At 37.7% G+C, this 19,050-nt stretch overlaps 1 protein-coding gene across 1 annotated transcript; it reads left to right on the top strand.

The window, feature by feature from the left end:
* Window positions 1-338: 338 nt before the first annotated feature.
* slc12a8 (solute carrier family 12 member 8) lies at window positions 339-18,835 on the top strand. The gene is made up of 14 exons (XM_081368061.1): window positions 339-444; window positions 836-910; window positions 1,076-1,222; window positions 1,379-1,570; window positions 1,668-1,899; window positions 9,980-10,093; window positions 11,301-11,388; window positions 11,940-12,027; window positions 12,756-12,902; window positions 15,858-16,503; window positions 16,588-16,679; window positions 16,778-16,895; window positions 17,315-17,375; window positions 18,244-18,835. Exons 2-14 carry the CDS (start codon window positions 869-871, stop codon window positions 18,413-18,415), a joined length of 2,139 nt encoding a protein of 712 aa, XP_081224187.1. The 5' UTR covers window positions 339-444; window positions 836-868; the 3' UTR covers window positions 18,416-18,835.
* Window positions 18,836-19,050: the final 215 nt, after the last annotated feature.

The following is a 19,050-nucleotide window of genomic DNA, read 5'->3' as shown; positions in this document are numbered from 1 at the left end:
TGTGAACCACTTCATAAAACTATTTTGAATTAATCTTTCAAGAATCTGACTGAAACGGACTAGTGGTGCTCAATTTTCGACTCGTTGTACCAACCGATCTTTTGGTTCGAGTCGTAATGAGCCGACAGCCGAGAAGAACCATGAATGAGCTGATACCAATGGAATAAACCGAGGTTTTAATTGATAGGGCACAATTAAGTAAGTTACCTCAATAACCAAAAAGCTAAACTTTTCAAAATAAATCGTATTGGGAATAATGTTTACGGAAGCTTACGTAAAATAATTGTGGATCCACGCGAAACCGTCGCTCCAAATGAACCGTTCAAAAGAACCGATTCACGAAAATGAGTTGGACCACCCAACTACTCAGGTGTGCTCCAAGTGCTCGTGCCTCTCTCCCATTCTCCACCTGCTGTTGCATCCGGGAGCATTGCACCATTGCAGGTATGTGTGCGCTATTGTCTTTATCATTAACCAAGAAATGTACAATTCAACAATGTCACAAAACAGCGTATTATCCGTTTACTTATGGCCGTTAGTCTCTGGCGTTTCTTATAGACTTTATAAGAACTAGGCCACAGTAAGTTTGTCACGTAATCTTCAGTGAACTTATACTTTGTTTGCCTTTTATTTGAATGTATTTTAATGTTGTTTAAATACTGTATATGAATTGCCTGTCGATTATTTATAGTTCCCAAGGTGTCACTTATTAACAGACAGCTTTTGTTGGCTTAAATGTATCTAACCTACGTGGCCATCGCCTAGTTGGCAAATGTTGTTAAATTGCCTTTGTATTTACAGTACTAAAGTCTTTACTTTACTTCACTTTCTTCAGATCCAGCCACTGTAATCTTGCCAAAGAGGGACAATGAGTCCTCAAGTTCAAGAATTATTCCATGAAGACGCACAGGTAATGTCCAATCTGTAAGTTTTGCCATAAAAATTAATAAATGGGAAAGTTTAGCTATAAATGGAAAGCCATATGTTTTGGGACCTACTTTTTTTTTTTACACTGGGTGGTGGAATTGACATTAATGGTGACTTATTTAGATTTGAGTGACACTGGTTTGTGTAGGGTTCACAGAGTAATGCTCAACCTTGGTGGAAGGTGCAGCTCTTCGTCTGGGAACCTGTTCTTTTCGGCACCTGGGATGGAGTCTTCACTACCTGCATGATCAACATTTTTGGGGTGGTGCTCTTTTTACGGACTGGCTGGCTTGTGGTAAGTTATGTTTTATCACAGATTTTGAGATGATTGTTATGTGTGTTTTAGAGAATCTATTTTTAAAGGATATTCCAGTCTTTTGGGACATATCTCATGTTTTTGCTGCTATTAAATTAGCATTTCACTTGTCTTTTCCCATATGATCATATTTAGGGTAACACAGGTGTGTTGCTGGGCATGCTTCTGGTGTCCATGGTGGTTTTGGTCGCTGTGGTTACGGTGATGTCAGGTATCGGTGTGTGTGACTGTTGCAGTGTGGGTAACGGTGGGGTCTACTCCATGATCTCCACTGTGCTAGGAGGGAGAGTTGGAGGAACTGTGGGACTCTTGTATGTGTTTGGGCAGGTGAGCAGCTCATGTCTACAATATTTATATTGCATATACAGTGCGTGATCAGTTTACTGTTTTTAGGTTTGGTGACAGTCATGTGTCTTGTTGGCAGTGTGTGGCTGGAGCGATGTACATCACTGGTTTTGCTGAGTCCATAGCGCAGGTGCTGAGCTTACATAGCGTGTGGGCAGTGAGGGGCATCTCTGTGGCCGTTCTGGTTGGCCTGCTTGGGATTAACCTGGCTGGGGTGAAATGGATAATACGCCTTCAGTTGGTTCTGCTGGGGATATTAGCTATGTCCACTCTGGATTTTGTCATCGGGACATTTAGTCATCTAGATCAAGGTAAGCTTTTTGGTAACCCAGGAGTATTGAGTTTAACACCTGCTAAATATCTTAAGGTATGGCTAGGTTTTGTGTTTAACCAACACCATAGATCCCCCGTTGAGTCTAAGAAAATTAGTCGCGAATAAAAAATAATAATAAAATAATCTGCATATATTCAGCTAAATTAAATAATCTGCTTCTAGATCAGTTGTATAAGTTCATGTATATGTTAAAATGCAAAATAAAACCATAAATCTAATTTTAACAGGCATTTTGACTACCACAGGTTTCCATTTAATAAAGTAGTGCTTTAAGAAGAGATTCTTGCCCTGCAGTGTTTCTTTCACAGACCCTACTAAACAGTGCCCGCCTTTCTTATATTGACATTTCTTTCTTTTCGCATTTCCTGGCAAACCTGCCAGACCAGGATATACAACTTCAAGCCATTTTATGCTGGACCAAATCTGAAGTGTCCAAAATGCTTTTTTCTTTTACCAGCATGCATTTTTCTTATTTCTATTATTCTCTGTTAATAATAAGTTCTTTATTTCTATCTTTTTATATATGTTATATGCATTTATTGTATATAAATATACAATAGCATACAGTAGCTGCAAAGTAGTTGATTGCAGCTCGCAAGTGACAGAATATATACACTACTGTTCAAAAGATTGGGGTCAGTAAGATTTTTTTTTTAAAGAAACCAATACTTTTATTCAGCAATCTATTAAATTGATCGAACCTGACAGTGAAGAATTTTAGATTGTTTCAATACATTTCTGTTTTAAATAGAAACTTTTTTTTACATTTTTTTAAATCACAGTTTCATATTAAGCAGCACAACTGTTTTTAATATTTACAATAAAAATAAATGGTTCTTGAGGACCAAATGCACATGATTAGAATGATTTCTGAAGGATCATGTGCCACTGAAGACTGGAGTAGTGGCTCCTGAAAATTCAGCTTTGCCATCACAGGAATAAATTACATTTTAAAATATATAAAATATTTTTATATTTAAATTTCTAATTTTACACAATAGTACTGTTTTACTATATTTTTATTAAAGAAATGCAGCATTGGTGCACATAAGAGGCTTCTTAAAAAACATTTAAAATATCTTACCAAGCAAGCTTTTGAGCAATAGTGTATTTCTATTTATATATTATATGTGACAGTAGATATTGCTCATATGTTCTCACCTCAAAGCTCTTTCTTATTCAAAATGGTAATTGGTAGTGATAGATTACCTCAGCCAGTATTTGGCCATTTTGAGATTAATATTTTAGCCGACTAAACGTGTGTACATCTTAAATAATTAAATTGTGTTAACTCAACAATAATTTTGTTCAATAATGCATATAATAATAATAATAATAACAATGCATATACTATATACTCTTTATATTATTGAGTTGATCATACAGAACTCAAATTATGAGTTCACATGTCCTTGCAACAACTGTCCAGTAGGTGTCAGGGTAACATAAATGTCGCCATTTGTCCCAGGACCCAAACAATACTAGTGTGTTTAAAAAAAAAAAAGAAGCATTTGTATTATAATAATGGCAATATACATTTATTAATTATTTTTAGGTTCATAATTTCCATAAAACCAATTAGTCTTGACAAACAGTGCAAGATTGTTCATACCAGATGTGATCTGGCATTGCCGGTATCCGCAATAGGCCTAAGTTAGTTAGACCTCCAACAGCCCTGATTATTCTGGGAGGTGTACACAAGGCCACTATGAAGTGCAAGGTCTCTTCCTAAAATAAACACAATAATAGAACTCCAATACCAATCATAATATGGAAGTTTAAGGAACAAGAAAAGTGAAATGATTTGTTTTCCCATTATATACTGTCATCTAGTCATCTTTGACCTGGACCTCACAAGGCTAAAATATTTATATATGCTATAAAACTAAATGTATGTGTGTGTATCTAATGTGTGTGTGTGTGTGTGTGTGTGTGTGTGTATGCATATATATATATGTATATATATATATATATGATCATTATAATATATAATGTATGTGTGTGTTTACATTTAATTTAAAATAATATAGTATGTAATTTAATGAAAATATTTTAATTAACATTAAGTGTTTTTTGTATGTTTTCAACTAAAAGCATGTCTTAATGAAATGGAGAATGCTTATACTCTAACAAGAATTAGTTGTGTTAGATGTGTTGCCAAGTTCCCGTTTTTAAAGCTCTCCCAAGCTACAGTAGAATCATAGATATTCCAGCTCTCTCACACATTTCATATATGTAGGGCATTTAAATCTGCTTGTACTTAAAGTTTCATTGCATGAAGTGAGCACATATATGTAAATCGTAAGAGTGGTTAAAATCTCTTTTATAAGACAATCTTGGGGGTATACTTAGTTCAATTTAATATAGGTTTATAATAGCAACTCATTATCCTGCAACAATATATGTAAGATATCTAATAGTCACTTGCTCTAAGGACAAGTGTGCAGGCATTCTTAGTCCATTGTGATTTTTTTTTTTTTTTTTTTTTTTTTGCTGCCCACTTCAGACGAGGTCAGTATGTACTTTCACACTGGGTTTGCAGGAAATCCATCCCAACTCTTCCTGTTCTCCTGATTACTGACTTCCTGTCCAGAGAGGAGGCAAGACTCTCGGAAAGATGGTGTTCTCACTCTCGCTCTCTCTACAGAGAAAGTTAGACGTTGTGGTGTAATGGACTGAAATGAGGCATTACCCCTTAACTGCTGTTTCTGCGGCTGCCATCTTACTCTGATCTCTTTAGGAACTGGACTTGGGGTGCAGTGGGATAAGGAGGTGCTGGTTCCTCCATGTTTTTCCAATTAAGCTTTGTGGTTATAAAGTGACCTCACCACTGGCACGACTCCAGGGGGTTGCACGGTTTAGGCCGGGCGCTGTATGGGCGGGTTACCTGCCATTGGCAGGCAAAAGAGCTGCTGTGCAGATGTGTTTACAGTTTGATAATGCTGTTAATCACGTAGTCAAGGCCAGGTGGTCAGCACAAGGAAAGCTTCATAACCGTGATGATAAAGAGATCCCAGCGCGTCCATATTTTTGGACAACAAACAGATTTAGTCATTCTACACAAAAATGATAAAATAAGACAAATAAAATGATAAAATATGAACCCCCCCAACTCTGCCTATGCAGATAATCACTGCGGTTGAAAACTCAAGTTAAACTCAAGACCCAGAGCAGTTGATTTGTGCATGAATCATTCAGATCAGTTTTGTGAACGTTATTAAATGATTCATTGAAAAGATCTGACTCTCTTTGTTCATGATTTTTTCCATGAATAATGACATTTTTATTATTATTTAGGCCTATTTTTACTGACACCAAAGGTATTGTATGACTTCAGAAAACTCATAATGCACGAGTCATATGGACATCGTTTATAATACATTTATGGTGCTTTTTGATGTTTAGGAGCCTGAAAGTCCCAATCCTCGTGTGCTTTTGAAAAGAATGGCTAGGATATTTGAAGGATAAAGAAGGAGGTCACATAGTTTTTTTTGGTGGTGAACTATTCCTTTAAGGACTGAAAGGCTGAAGAAAGCTTAGGGGCTGAGCACATATCTTGGTTGTGAAATAATTCTTGGTCAAGGATATGTTTGAATTTACACACCCAGTCTACCATTGGGCACCAGTGTGCCTTGGCTCATATAGCCAGAATGGGAGAAGAGTGATGATTTTTTAACACTGCTACCTACTCTTCAATGTTTTGTCAAATCATTTGAAAATGTTATTGCTGGAAAAGATGAAGAAAATGTGAGCACAATCCTCTAGAGTGTTCATACCATTGCGGTGAAAGCATTTGTGCTAGATAAAAAAAAAATGAGCACCTCCTAGTTCTGTCCCTCTCCTCCTGCCTGTTACCACACAAGAGGAGATTTCCTACCGAAGACTTGTAGACAGTGTTATTGTTGCAAATTCTGTTTGTGGGAAGATATTGCTGGAATATAACAATTATATTTCATATGAAAAAATGAAATCCTGCAAGAACTGAATCCTTTAACTTATGTATCTCTTTGTGGTCATCAGAATTGGCACTCGCATAATTAGTTTTATGAAGATTTGATTTTTGCTCTGATTTCCTCAGCTCTAAACTCAAAGACACTCTATTTAAGCGCTCAGTGTTGGACAGGAAACTGACATGCGCTCATAGTTTTGGGTTAAGGGTGTTGACCGGGCTCACCCACATTTTTGGCCTGAGACAAAAGAGCAGGCAGGAAGCAGATCCGAGTTCTTCACTAGCAGCGTCCACATCATCACTTCCTCTTCCAAATCTTTAGATCAGAAGGACTCTCACTATAAATATCCAAACTGCAATCAAATTGCTTAGAAAGGTGGCAGGGAGGACAACAGTAACGCCCCTGCTCTTATCCCACTGTACGGCCTGTTCTTCATGCGTATATGAAGTAGTATGTTTTTATCTCTGGCATTTATCTTTAGCATGCATGAGTCACAATATATGCGATTTCATTTTTTGGGGTGTTTGACACCACACTGTTACATTTACTACTGTTAAAAAATTGGGGGTTGTTTTTGAAAGTCTCATGCTCACCACGGCTGTATTTATTTGAACAAAAATGCAGTAACAAAAAGTCGGAACTGTCACTTTTGAACAATTTAATGCAATTTTGTTGAATAGTAGTATTCATTAAAATAAAAAATAAAAACTCATAATAACCCTGACCTTTTGAATGGTATTGTAACTGAAGGTTGTTTAGTGCAAACTAAACTACGTCAAAGCTTTTATTTTTACACTTGCTATTCCAAAAACAACTTAACATAGCTTTAGCAAAGTTAATAAATTAAGGTACTTATGTCAAGATAATTCATATGATGTGATTGTAAGTATGATGTGTTTTTTTCTCCTACTTGTATGCTATAATTGGGGTACTTTATGCCGCTGGTTTCACAGACAAGGCTTAAGGCTAGTTCCAGAATAAAATGCATGTTTGAGCTGTTTTAACTGAAAGCAACTTGCACTGACATATCTTAAAATCTCAATGCCATTGTTTTGTCTCAAGATGCACACCAGTAATGTATTAAGGCATGTTTATAAAAGCTACTTGCATGTTCTAACTGTACCAATGCCTAATCCTGGCTTAACCTAAGCCCTGTCTGTGAAACCGGGCCTATATCTGTTATTTCTAAGGCTGCAATGCATATACCTAAACTTTCTTTATGCACTTATAGAGACACAATAGAGATGATCAGGAGAAAGACCTCTTTCTCCTGATCATCTCTATTGTGTCTTACTCTCTTTCTAGCTCTCTCTCTCTTTGTAGCCAAGAAACTGTGAAGAGTAGGAACAGGCAGGGCTTCTGAAAGGGTGGTGACTTCCTTTTGGATAAACATGTCATTAATCCAAGAGAACACATTCTTTCCCATCACAAGATAACCAAGAGGGAAATGGCTCATGCTCTTGCATAGCTAGGGCCCTGTAGATCTCTCTCTGGATCGGCCTTGTCTCCGCAGAGGTGACACCTGCCCCCTCCCCAACCCACCACCACTTTTCTTTCTCCTGTACTCTACTGTTAACTTTTGACTCTCTAATTGACAATGTTATAATCAGCTTCTAAGGCCAGATACACGGTTGCATTGTGTTTTGCCTTGTGCATCCCTGTTGATGTTTGTCTATAGGTCATCTATTAATTATATATATTTTTTTATAAAAAAAAAGAGAGAGAGAGATTAAAGTATAGGTCCAGCCCAAATGATCTACATTTACCCACCCCTGTTCCAAACGAATGACTTTCTTTCGTTACTTGAACACAAAAATAGATGTTTTGAAGAATGCATGAGCTGCTTTTTCACACAGTGAAAGTGGACAGAGATTGTTTTTTTGTTGTTGTTGTTGGTACTGCCAAGCTCCAAAAAGGAATGCAGTGCACCATAAAAGTATCCTAAAAGTAGTCCATGTTCACTATAATCAACATTTTCAAAAGCATTGGTTTTAAATCGGGGGGCTGAGGCCCACTAAGGGGCCTCAAGATTATTTAAAATAAGACAAACCTAGCATTAAAATAAGTCAAAATTACTTTTTTTTTCACCTCATGAGCACAATTTTCATTTTATTTAAGAACCAAGTTTCACATGGACTTAAAATATGAGGTGTCAAGTTTGATTTCTAGACATAGAAAAGTCATGTAAATTAATTAATTAAACTTATTTTAATAAGTGTGTTTTAGGTGTGTTAATTTGTGTTGTAATAGTTAAAATATTTTTTAAATCCTTATCCTTAATCTTTGTCATGTAAATAACTAACAACTGTAAAAAATAACAGCCTTTGAGTACTGTTGTGGGCAGTGGGGGGGCTTGGAGTCAAAAAGGTTGATAACCATTGTTCTAAAGTCATATATTAGCTTTGTGTAAGGAACAGAAGACAACATTCTTTGCATTATTTGCTAAAAAAAAAAAAGTCCCTCTGCTGTATCTTCGTTAAATATCCAGCATATTGGAGCAAAGGAAAAGATTATTAGTGTAAAATTACTTGTATTTTGACTGTTCCTCACACAAAATATTGTATGACTCTAGAAATCATGGAATATATAGCCAATGAATCCTACGGACTGCAATTATGGTGCTGTTTTTGTCCTTTTTGGAGGACCTTTTCTAGTCAAGTCAAGTCAAGTCAACTTTATTTATAGAGCGCTTTTCACAATACAGATTGTATCAAAGCAGCTTCACAGTGTTAAATAAAATAGTACATCAGTGTTTGTCTCTAGTGTAAAACGTCCACGTTTGGTAATACTGATCAATAGTATTGTTGATTGATTAATTAAATTAAGTATCCCCAACTGAGCAAGCCAAAGGCAACAGTGGCAAGGAACCGAAAAACTCCATCAGGTGACCTAATAGATAAAAAAAAAAACCTTGGGAGAACCCAGGCGGTGAATTCTAGGTGGAATACAGCACCTTGAACATTCAAACATCTACTTTTATCTTTTGAGTTCAATCAAAAAAGAAAGAGATACTGATTTGGAATGACGTGAGGATGAGTAAATGGTGACAGGATTTTTTGGGGGTTGAACTAACCTATTAAGAGCCATCTACTGTATCTGTTATTTATTATATATTACGTACTGTACGGTATGGAATGAAAGTTGAGTGTAGTTGTGTACTTGTTACTTGCATTCCACGTAACTTGTGTACTTGAGTTACTTGCATTCCATACTTATATTTTGTATTACAAACTTTCTGAATATACAGCGTCAGTGCTATCCAGACTTTAATAACTTGAGTGAAAATCCCACTCTTGTGTGACGGTTCAGCAGAATAGTGATATCTCTCAGTGCTGTTTACGTAAATGTTCTGCGGCGCCTGTTCTTGGATTGTTTTGTTTGCCTGTGAACACACCCAGAGCTTAGTCCAGCATTCCCTCCATCATGTCCTCGGCGCAGAACTATTGAACTTGGCATGTATTCCCAAGAAAAAGGCCAGCCCTTGGTTTGCACGCATCTTGGCGGGGCGTCTGTCCCCCCGGGTTGTTACATAAAGGGTGGTGACGGTCAGCCGCAGACACCTGGGGCTCTGCCTGTGCATGGCTGTGGAGTCTAAAACTGTAATATTTCAAACCAGATGTCTGTCCCACAGTACCCCATGGAACCACTCTCTTTGATTTCAGGGTGAAAAGGGTTATTGTATCGGTGTGCGATAAATCAATATTGTATGTCATGGATTGCAGTTTGTGGTCTTGCACAGGGGAATGCTTTCTTGTAAATGTCGTCACCACATGATTCAATCTTATGTTTTAAGCAGGATGGTGGAGTTTTCTGAAATTGGTTTTAATGCTATGAAATATTTAGACTGATCGGTCTGATTTTTCAAAAAGGCCAAAATATTTCTTTTTGGTTTTCAAAACAGATTCTAATTTACAGGAAAGCATTTGTGTGTAATGTCTGTTATGTATACTCAGTGGAGACTATGGCATTTCAGAGATGAATCTGATTCTTATCATTGTGTCAGTGCAGACTTTTTCCATAAAGCCCTCAGTTATGCTTTAGGCAGACCGAAGGTCGTAATAAACAGTCTTTCCTAACATTGTTTTGTGCTGAATATGTTTATTGCAGAGCATGGATTCATTGGTTATTCGGAGGAACTACTGCGTAAGAACACCTTTCCAGACTACACAGCTGGCGAGACTTTCTTCACCGTGTTTGGGGTTTTCTTTCCTGCGGCGACAGGTGACTTTACACACGTAAACAAGAAAAGCATAACTGTGATATAACAACCACTGATTAAACGATAATATGCTTATATGAGAATTTATTTTTGCAATTAGTGAAGTTTAAGCCTGTATAAATTACTTGAGTAGCCTCAAATACTTGCAGCTGTACGTTAATGACTGTGGTTTTATTTAGGATGCAGACTTCCCAGAAATCTCTTTTTCATGTCAGAAAATGTTCATCTCATAGTTAACACATTTTTGTTGCATAATGAGTTTTCAATCTGAGCCTGCATGGTGTCACTGGATTTTTTTTTTTTTTTTTTTTTGGGTGCCAGCAAGCCGCACCGCACCCAATGTCTGCTTGAAAAGGTTGTCTGGGACAGGGGATTTCAAACCCTCTTCCTAAAATATAAAGGCAGAACATATATTTTTCTAAAATTATATATATACAGTATATTTTTTGGGGGAAATATAAAAACCCATTTATATTGTGTGAGAAATACGAAGTATGATCGTACAAAGACAACACAATTAAATAATTGTTTCCAAAATGAAATAATTGGCTTTTATTTAAACAAATTGCTAAAAAAAAATCTAGAAAATATCGGGGTTTAAAACTTTTTCTTTTTTTTTATAAAACTATATGCAGATGTTTTTTCCTACTGTTAATAGAATAAATAGAATAAAATAATTGCAATTATTATCATGATTTCTGACCAAATTTTAGAAAGCAGAATAATATAGAAATAGTATCAAATATGGTTATAATTGTTTAACATTTACATCATTTGTTAATAAGTGTAAGTTGCATTATGTCGTGATCCCAACCTACAGTAAAACACTTTCATGACACTTATGACTTTCCTATTTTCAGACGCAAAAAAGACTGTAAATATAAACAGACAATTTAAAAATGGAAATGAGATAATGATCTTAAGAAATGGACGATTACGAAACCCATGTTTCCCACTCCATTCATCTTGTTTTTTCCCACACAATGCAAACCTGCCTCATGCAAAAGACTGAAAGATTGATTAGGGCCTTGTGTTGCTCAAATGAATTGTTCATTCGTGATCAAAAGTTTCCTTTTCGCTCCTGTTCGAAGTCAGGAAGGTGTTTCAAGTGAGCTCTGATATGTACATCTATCTGCTGTTCGGGTTTTGAACAGCCCCTTGTCTCCAGTCTTGTTTTCACAGTAACCCTCTGTGTGTGTGTGTGTGTAGGTGTGATGGCTGGATTCAACATGAGCTCAGATCTCCAGAGGCCCGAGCACAACATCCCCGTGGGAACTCTCGCCGCAGTCTGCATCTCGTATGTGTCCGTCAGCCACAGAAATAATCTTTAATTCTTCCTTTGTTTATCTTTAGCCTCTATTGTATTGACTGTACACATACTTTAGAGCAGGCTCTAGAATAAAAATATGAGAAACAAAATCACAATAAGCCTTCTTCATGCACTACATAAACAGTGTGTGATACTGTGATGTGATATATATGTTTGGGGTTGGTAAGATTAATGTTTTTTAAAAGAAGTCTCTTATGCTCAAGGCTGCATTTAATTGATCAAAAATACAGTAAAAACAGTAATATTGTGAAACATTATTATAAATTTAAAAATGATGTTATTTAATTCTGTGATTGCTAAGCTGAATTTTCAGCATCATTACTCCAGTCTTTAGTGTCACATGATCCTTCAGAAATCATTCTAATATGCTGATTTGCTGCTTAAGAAATGCTTATCATCAATCTTGAAAACAGTTGCGCTGCTTAATATTTTAGGTGGAAATCATGATAGTTCTTGTTAGATATTTTGTCTATAAATAGAATGCAACTCTTACTCTTGTGTATTGTGGGAATCTGCAGGTGGTTCCTGTATCTCGTCTTTGTGTTCTTACTGGGAGCCATTTGCACCAGAGAGGCGCTGCGCTATGACTTCTTAATAGCGGAAAAGGTAATCTGATGTTATTGCAGGTTTTAAAAGATGGCCTTCTTCCATGGGGTTTTCCACTTATTTAGACTCATTGTCTCAGCTGAATATGAGACTTGAGAATAACACATTATTCACAGATAAAATGTTATATTTGCATTTATTGTCATGCTAATGCCATTCCTCTCATGTGCAGGCCCTCTTAACAGAGGCATTTGAGGTCATCCTAAATGTTACAGCTGGTGTAAATGTTTGAATGAGAATGAAGCCCAGTTGCGCACTGACCTTGCACATACCCTGTCGTTTGGCCCGATAGCCACACAGCTGCCAGTCAACATAGATTACAGTGGACTGCTGAGCTAAGCTACATAGTTTATGAATGTGTAAGCCTGAAGCCTGGTTGTGGCTGACCCACAGCTGTTCCTTAATTGGGGCTGTGGTGTGGGGGTTAACACTTTACCACAACTACTATCATTACATGCAATACAATGCATATAAAATCTTATATTAAATCTACAAAAAGGTGCATTCGTACAGTATAATATTGTGTTAGAGAAGCTGTGGTTTCATACACATAATCATACTGTATTATTGTAATTGCCCACTCTCTCATTATGGCTTCTGTCAGATTACACATGATTTCTTTGATTTACTTTCAACACATTATAAGCACTTTTCAGTCTGGCCAAGCGGAACAGAGTTGGGTGGAGCCCCCTTTACTCTCTTCCCCTCTGTGTTTGTTTTTTTCCCAGGTCTCCTTGGTTGGTTTCCTGTTTTTGCTGGGCCTCTACATCTCCTCACTCGCCTCCTGCATGGGCGGCCTGTACGGTGCACCCAGGATCCTCCAATGTATCGCTCAGGAGAGAGTCATCCCAGCTCTTGGATTTCTTGGAAAAGGGGTGGGTGCTTGTAGGGAGATAACCATATTAATGTGGTTATAATGTGCTTATTTTCAGCATGGGGAATGTGAATTAGTGTGGTTTTATGCTAAACAATGGTTCATTCTGTAGATTCCTCTTATTTAAATGCTAATCAATCTGTTCTGTGAATATAAAACAATTGAAAATCAGAGATGTTCATTTAGTGAGTTCTTTCAGATACTAATAAATTATCAAACAGATTAACTATGCACTTTGGATAATGAGTGAAATTAAACATTTGTTTTTCATGCCACTTTAACGAATTGTTTACTTTTTTTACGCTCAATGAGCAGCTTCACAGACAGGATAAGTTCCTAATTATAGTGTGCCCGAATACGCTCCAAAATGCGAAGGAATGAATTGTAACAATTGTGGCTTTCAAAAGCACAGCACACCCTTTCCCTCGCCTGAGCTCTGTCTGACCCCTCTCTATGGGCTACAAGCTTTTCCGAGACATCTAGCCCTGAATCAAAGTCCCAGAACAAACGCAGGAAGCACAGAGAAGACCAACCCTGGTGGATCTGGAGCTGTGCCAGCCAGTAGCAGTAGCACCCTGATCCCAGAGACTTATGGGATCTGGGTAATGACTGGTCTGAGGTGACATGAGAGATGTTGTCTTTTTTTGGGATGCTTCCACTCACTTATTACATAACCTGAAGAGTGTGAATGAAATGAGAGTAATGAAGCCTAACTAATAAAGCCCATAATGCATCCTTGCAATTTATTTATAAAAGCTTAAATTAAGAAAAAAAAATAATAATAATAATAATGTGAATTAGATGTGATGTTTTAATAGACGTGAATTATACAAAATGTAATTTTTCAACAAAGGTCACTGACTCTATTTCCTCTATTACACTAAATAAAAGACTAATTTTTTTTTTTATATCCACACTCTGTTCTGAAACCTAGTTATCAGATTGATACATTCTGTAGATTGATACTGCCTATGCAGATGGCATTTTAAGGTTATATAGAATTGCTGCCAACACAAAGGCAGTTGCAAAAGGTAGACTGCATGATTAGGCTCCCATCTAAGCTCATAATGCATTGCGATTAAAGATGGCGGACATACTTACAAATCATTCAATATAAAATTGATATTTTAACTCAAAATATGTTTGTATTTTTATTTTGTTACAGTATTGCATTCTTAGCTTAGCAACTTGTTAACACCAAAATCTATTGTAATCAATTGAGTTTCCTATGCTTTTCACATAGGCAGCTACAGTGAGGAAAATAAGTATTTGAACACCCTGCTATTTTGCAAGTTCTCCCACTTAGAAATCATGGAGGGGTCTGAAATTGTCATCGTAGGTACATGTCCACTGTGAGAGACATAATCTAAAAAAAAAATCCAGAAATCACAATGTATGATTTTTTAACTATTTATTTGTATGATACAGCTGCAAATAAGTATTTGAACACCTGAGAAAATCAATGTTAATATTTGGTACAGAAACCTTTGTTTGCAATTACAGAGGTCAAATGTTTCCTGTAGTTTTTCACCAGGTTTGCACACACTGCAGGAGGGATTTTGGCCCACTCCTCCACACAGATCTTCTCTAGATCAGTCAGGTTTCTGGGCTGTCGCTGAGAAACACGGAGTTTGAGCTCCCTCCAAAGATTTGCTATTGGGTTTAGGTCTGGAGACTGGCTAGGCCACGCCAGAACCTTGATATGCTTCTTACAGAGCCACTCCTTGGTTATCCTGGCTGTGTGCTTCAGGTCATTGTCATGTTGGAAACCCAGCCTCGACCCATCTTCAATGCTCTAACTGAGGGAAGGAGGTTGTTCCCCAAAATCTCGCAATACGTGGCCCCGGTCATCCTCTCCTTTATACAGTGCAGTCGCCCTGTCCCATGTGCAGAAAAACACCCCCAAAGCATGATGCTACCACCCCCATGCTTCACAGTAGGGATGGTGTTCTTGGGATGGTACTCATCATTCTTCTTCCTCCAAACACGTTTAGTGGAATTATGACCAAAAAGTTCTATTTTGGTCTCATCTGACCACATGACTTTCTCCCATGACTCCTCTGGATCATCCAAATGGTCATTGGCAAACTTAAGACGGGCCTTGAAATGTGCTGGTTTAAGCAGGGGAACCTTCCGTGCCATGCATGATTTCAAACCATGACGTCTTAGTGTATTACCAACAGTAACCTTGGAAACGGTGGTCCCAGCTCTTTTCAGGTCATTGACCAGCTCCTCCCGTGTAGTTCTGGGCTGATTTCTCACCTTTCTTAGGATCATTGAGACCCCACGAGGTGAGATCTTGCATGGAGCCCCAGTCCGAGGGAGATTGACAGTCATGTTTAGCTTCTTCCATTTTCTAATGATTGCTCCAACAGTGGACCTTTTTTCACCAAGCTGCTTGGCAATTTCCCTGTAGCCCTTTCCAGCCTTGTGGAGGTGTACAATTTTGTCTCTAGTGTCTTTGGACAGCTCTTTGGTCTTGGCCATGTTAGTAGTTGGATTCTTACTGATTGTATGGGGTGGACAGGTGTCTTTATGCAGCTAACGACCTCAAACAGGTGCATCTAATTTAGGATAATAAATGGAGTGGAGGTGGACATTTTAAAGGCAGACTAACAGGTCTTTGAGGGGCAGAATTCTAGCTGATAGACAGGTGTTCAAATACTTATTTGCAGCTGTATCATACAAATAAATAATTAAAAAATCATACATTGTGATTTCTGGATTCTTTTTTTTAGATTATGTCTCTCACAGTGGACATGCACCTACGATGACAATTTCAGACCCCTCCATGATTTCCAAGTGGGAGAACTTGCAAAATAGCAGGGTGTTCAAATACTTATTTTCCTCACTGTACCTTCTAACTTCCTATGTATGCTGTAGACATTTAACATAGCTCACTAGGTTTTGGAATAGCCATAGATTTACCTTTCTCCCTTTTCTTTATGTATTACAGCGAGGGCCCAATAAGACACCTGTGGCTGCCATCTGTCTGACCAGCTTGATCTCCATGGCCTTCATCTTCATTGGCCAGGTCAATGAACTGGCTCCCATTGTCACCATCAACTTCATGCTAACCTACAGCATAATTGATTATTGCTATTTCTGCGTGGTGAAAACCTACGAGCTGCAGGTCCAGCAAAGAAAGACACTGATCAGGAGGTCGAGCTCCAGAAGATCACTTGTGTCCAGCACTCACCCCCATTATGGCAGCAGTGGAGCCATCAGTGACCCTGTGAACGGCACACTGCTGGAGTTTACCAAAGACATGGATCAAATATTTCCATTGCCCAGCACAGACACCGCTGAAGAACAGAGAGTGTCTATTCCTGCCTCCAAGGCCCGGGGCAGGAAGTCAAAGATTCCGGCTAAAGAAACGCTGATGAACAGTTTTGGGTTGGACTTAAACAGCAATGGACCATTAGATAAAGGAAAAGATGAGAGGGAGCTGGAACAAGCTGTTGGATTAGATGATGATGCCAGTAGCCAGATAGGACTTATGGACTCTGACCTTACAGCAGGAGCCAAGAGGAAACAGTCTTTGCCTAATTCTGGTCCAGTTGAACTTGAACAGCTCCCAAGAGAGCAGATAGAGAGGAATGGTAAGTAACTCTACAAAACCTTACATAACACCTCAATATAGTGATCAAAATCTGTATTTCTCCTTAAGTACCTTTTATTCACAGGTTCAGAAACAATTCTTGAAGGATCAGAAATCAGATCAATCCAAGGTTCAGTCTATGCAAGATTTTGCAATCACTGGGTTGCATTAATTGGTGTAAGTTCGGCAAAAAATATCCAGTGCTTACTGAAATCAATTCTTTAAATATATAGATATTAAATTTGTTTTTTAAAGATGTTTTTATCTTTCTTTAGGCATTGTGCTCTTTTTTAATTATGTTTGTCATCCAGTGGATGTACGCCTTGATCAACATTACAGTCGCCCTTATCCTCTTTCTCTACATTGGAACAACAAGCCCAGGTTTGCCAACAGGTAATTGTACCTAACTTTTATTTGATTTGAGAAATCTTTGGAAAATTTGAAAAGTAACCCTACTTGCTCATAATAAACTGCAAGTTGTCTAAACACATTGGCTGCTACACGGCTTATTTCAGCCAAATATGTGCATTTGGATCTAAGAGTAAGAGCTTAAAAGGCATTTGTCCATTGGGAATTCATTGCATCGTTGTCATTTGCTATTGCTGCAATCTCATGTGAGTGACAGGTTGTCCCGCCCTCGCACCAGTAAACGTCATCAGAGAAGAGAAATAATTTGATGACAGATTATGGGGGCACAAAAAAAATGTGCATGGATGAATCATTTGTATCAAACACTGCAATATTTTGATTTTATGGTGACTTTAAATTATTTTTCTTGTCAGAAAATATAAAGTTACATTCTCTGCCTACAGGTGCAGCAGCTCGCTTCAGTTTCTTCAGGTGGCTCAAGACTTCGCTACATAATTTGGGGAGGTATGATGTTACAAACTCTTGTGTAGACTTAATTTTCAACTAAGTGTGGTCCTTATTTCAGCTTTGTGTGACCAAGAACCACCCACTTAGACAGGAAAAGACAGTCTGATCGACATGTTTTTTCATAATGTTTAAGGTCAGGTTTACCGGATACCACAATAATGCCGTGGCATTTCCACTAATGGTTTTATAGAAAACACTGAACACCAGGAAATAGAAAATGTGTATAGACTTTTAAGATCAGAATTTCTGACCATCCAAAAGAAATAAGTACTGATTATTTCAGACTCCCCAGAACACCAATCAGAGTATACAGTTTTGCTTATGGATATCTTGTTAACTTGATACTAGGTGCCTTGAAAAAAATATTTCAAATATGTTACTATTTTAATACCACTGTCCTTGAAAACTTTGGCAAATCCAGTGATTAATTCTTCATTAAAAGTGCTCATGTGCACAATTTCATATTGTAAAAAAAAAGCCCTGTGTCCCCTTACTTCCAGAAGTTGTGAAGAGCCAGATACTTTGGGGTTGTTTCTTTGGTTGCGATATGCATCATGTGGTCAGTGAATAAACTTTTTTTGCGGGCCGTGGTTATGACATCTGAGGCTGACACTAAGAGTAGGTGTTACAACAAGATAAATGCAGAGCTATTGTGTTCTGATTAATGTCTTCTGATTAATAATGCTGTTCTTTAGCTTGGCTAGTTCCTCAATCAAAACTGGCAAATTAAACTAAATTAAGCTCTTCTAAATAAATTACTGTTACGTGGCAAGAATTCAGTGTGGATGATGCGATTAGAAGAACTATGGTTATATTATACACAAAACTGAACCTCACTTCACCAATCATTGTCTTCTCTTCTTAGGCGAGATGGGGCCCTTCAGGACCAGATTGTGATGACACCCTCTTTGTCAGCTGTTGGCATGGAGACCAGACAGCTGACAGAGGAAAATGCAGACTTTGCCCTCCGTGATCGTTACCATCACTCCTCCTTTATCACCACCACAGACAAGATGGTCCATCCTCAGTCCAACTGAGCACGTAACAACTGTGCCCTGCTAACCAGCTGGACTGAAACAGTGGACACATGGGACTAAATAATCTTGACTGATCACTGAACTGAGCATCACTTGAAATACATATTTTCATTTACAGCATTTGTCAGATAGTACTTGGGTCAGAAAGTATTTGGAAGACTTGGAAGTTTTATTTTCCTGGAATATCTGAAGGAAGCTAATAATGTTTGTTTTGAAAATTGGGAATGTGCAAAGTTTAAGGTTTAATATGCACCATGGGCACTCAACTTCATTGAGTTTATAAGAGAGTAGCAGATAGAAGCATCATGTCCACCCAAACTGGAACATGCACTCTCCAATTTTTGGGCTGTCCAATTTAAAAAAATTAAAAATAAAATAAAAATAATACTTTGATAAAAGAAATGCAAAACATTTCTAGGTAAAAAAAAAGAAAAGAAACAAGAAATCACCCATGTCGCCATGCTAACTCTTAATAATGTCAGGTTGCATTGTCACTGCTGTGACACTTATTTTCAATGTCTTAATGCACAGAAATGTGTAAAAGTGGGGAGCATATTATTTTGTATAATGTTAATGGTAACTGGGTTTTGATTTAGACTTGATGGGGGGGGGGGGGGAAGAAGAATCCCACCTGA

This window comes from Scardinius erythrophthalmus (genome assembly GCF_964197995.2).
Source record: "Scardinius erythrophthalmus genome assembly, chromosome: 6".
Classification (NCBI taxonomy): Eukaryota; Metazoa; Chordata; class Actinopteri; order Cypriniformes; family Leuciscidae; genus Scardinius; species Scardinius erythrophthalmus.
This window is presented reverse-complemented; position numbering and strand designations above follow the sequence as displayed.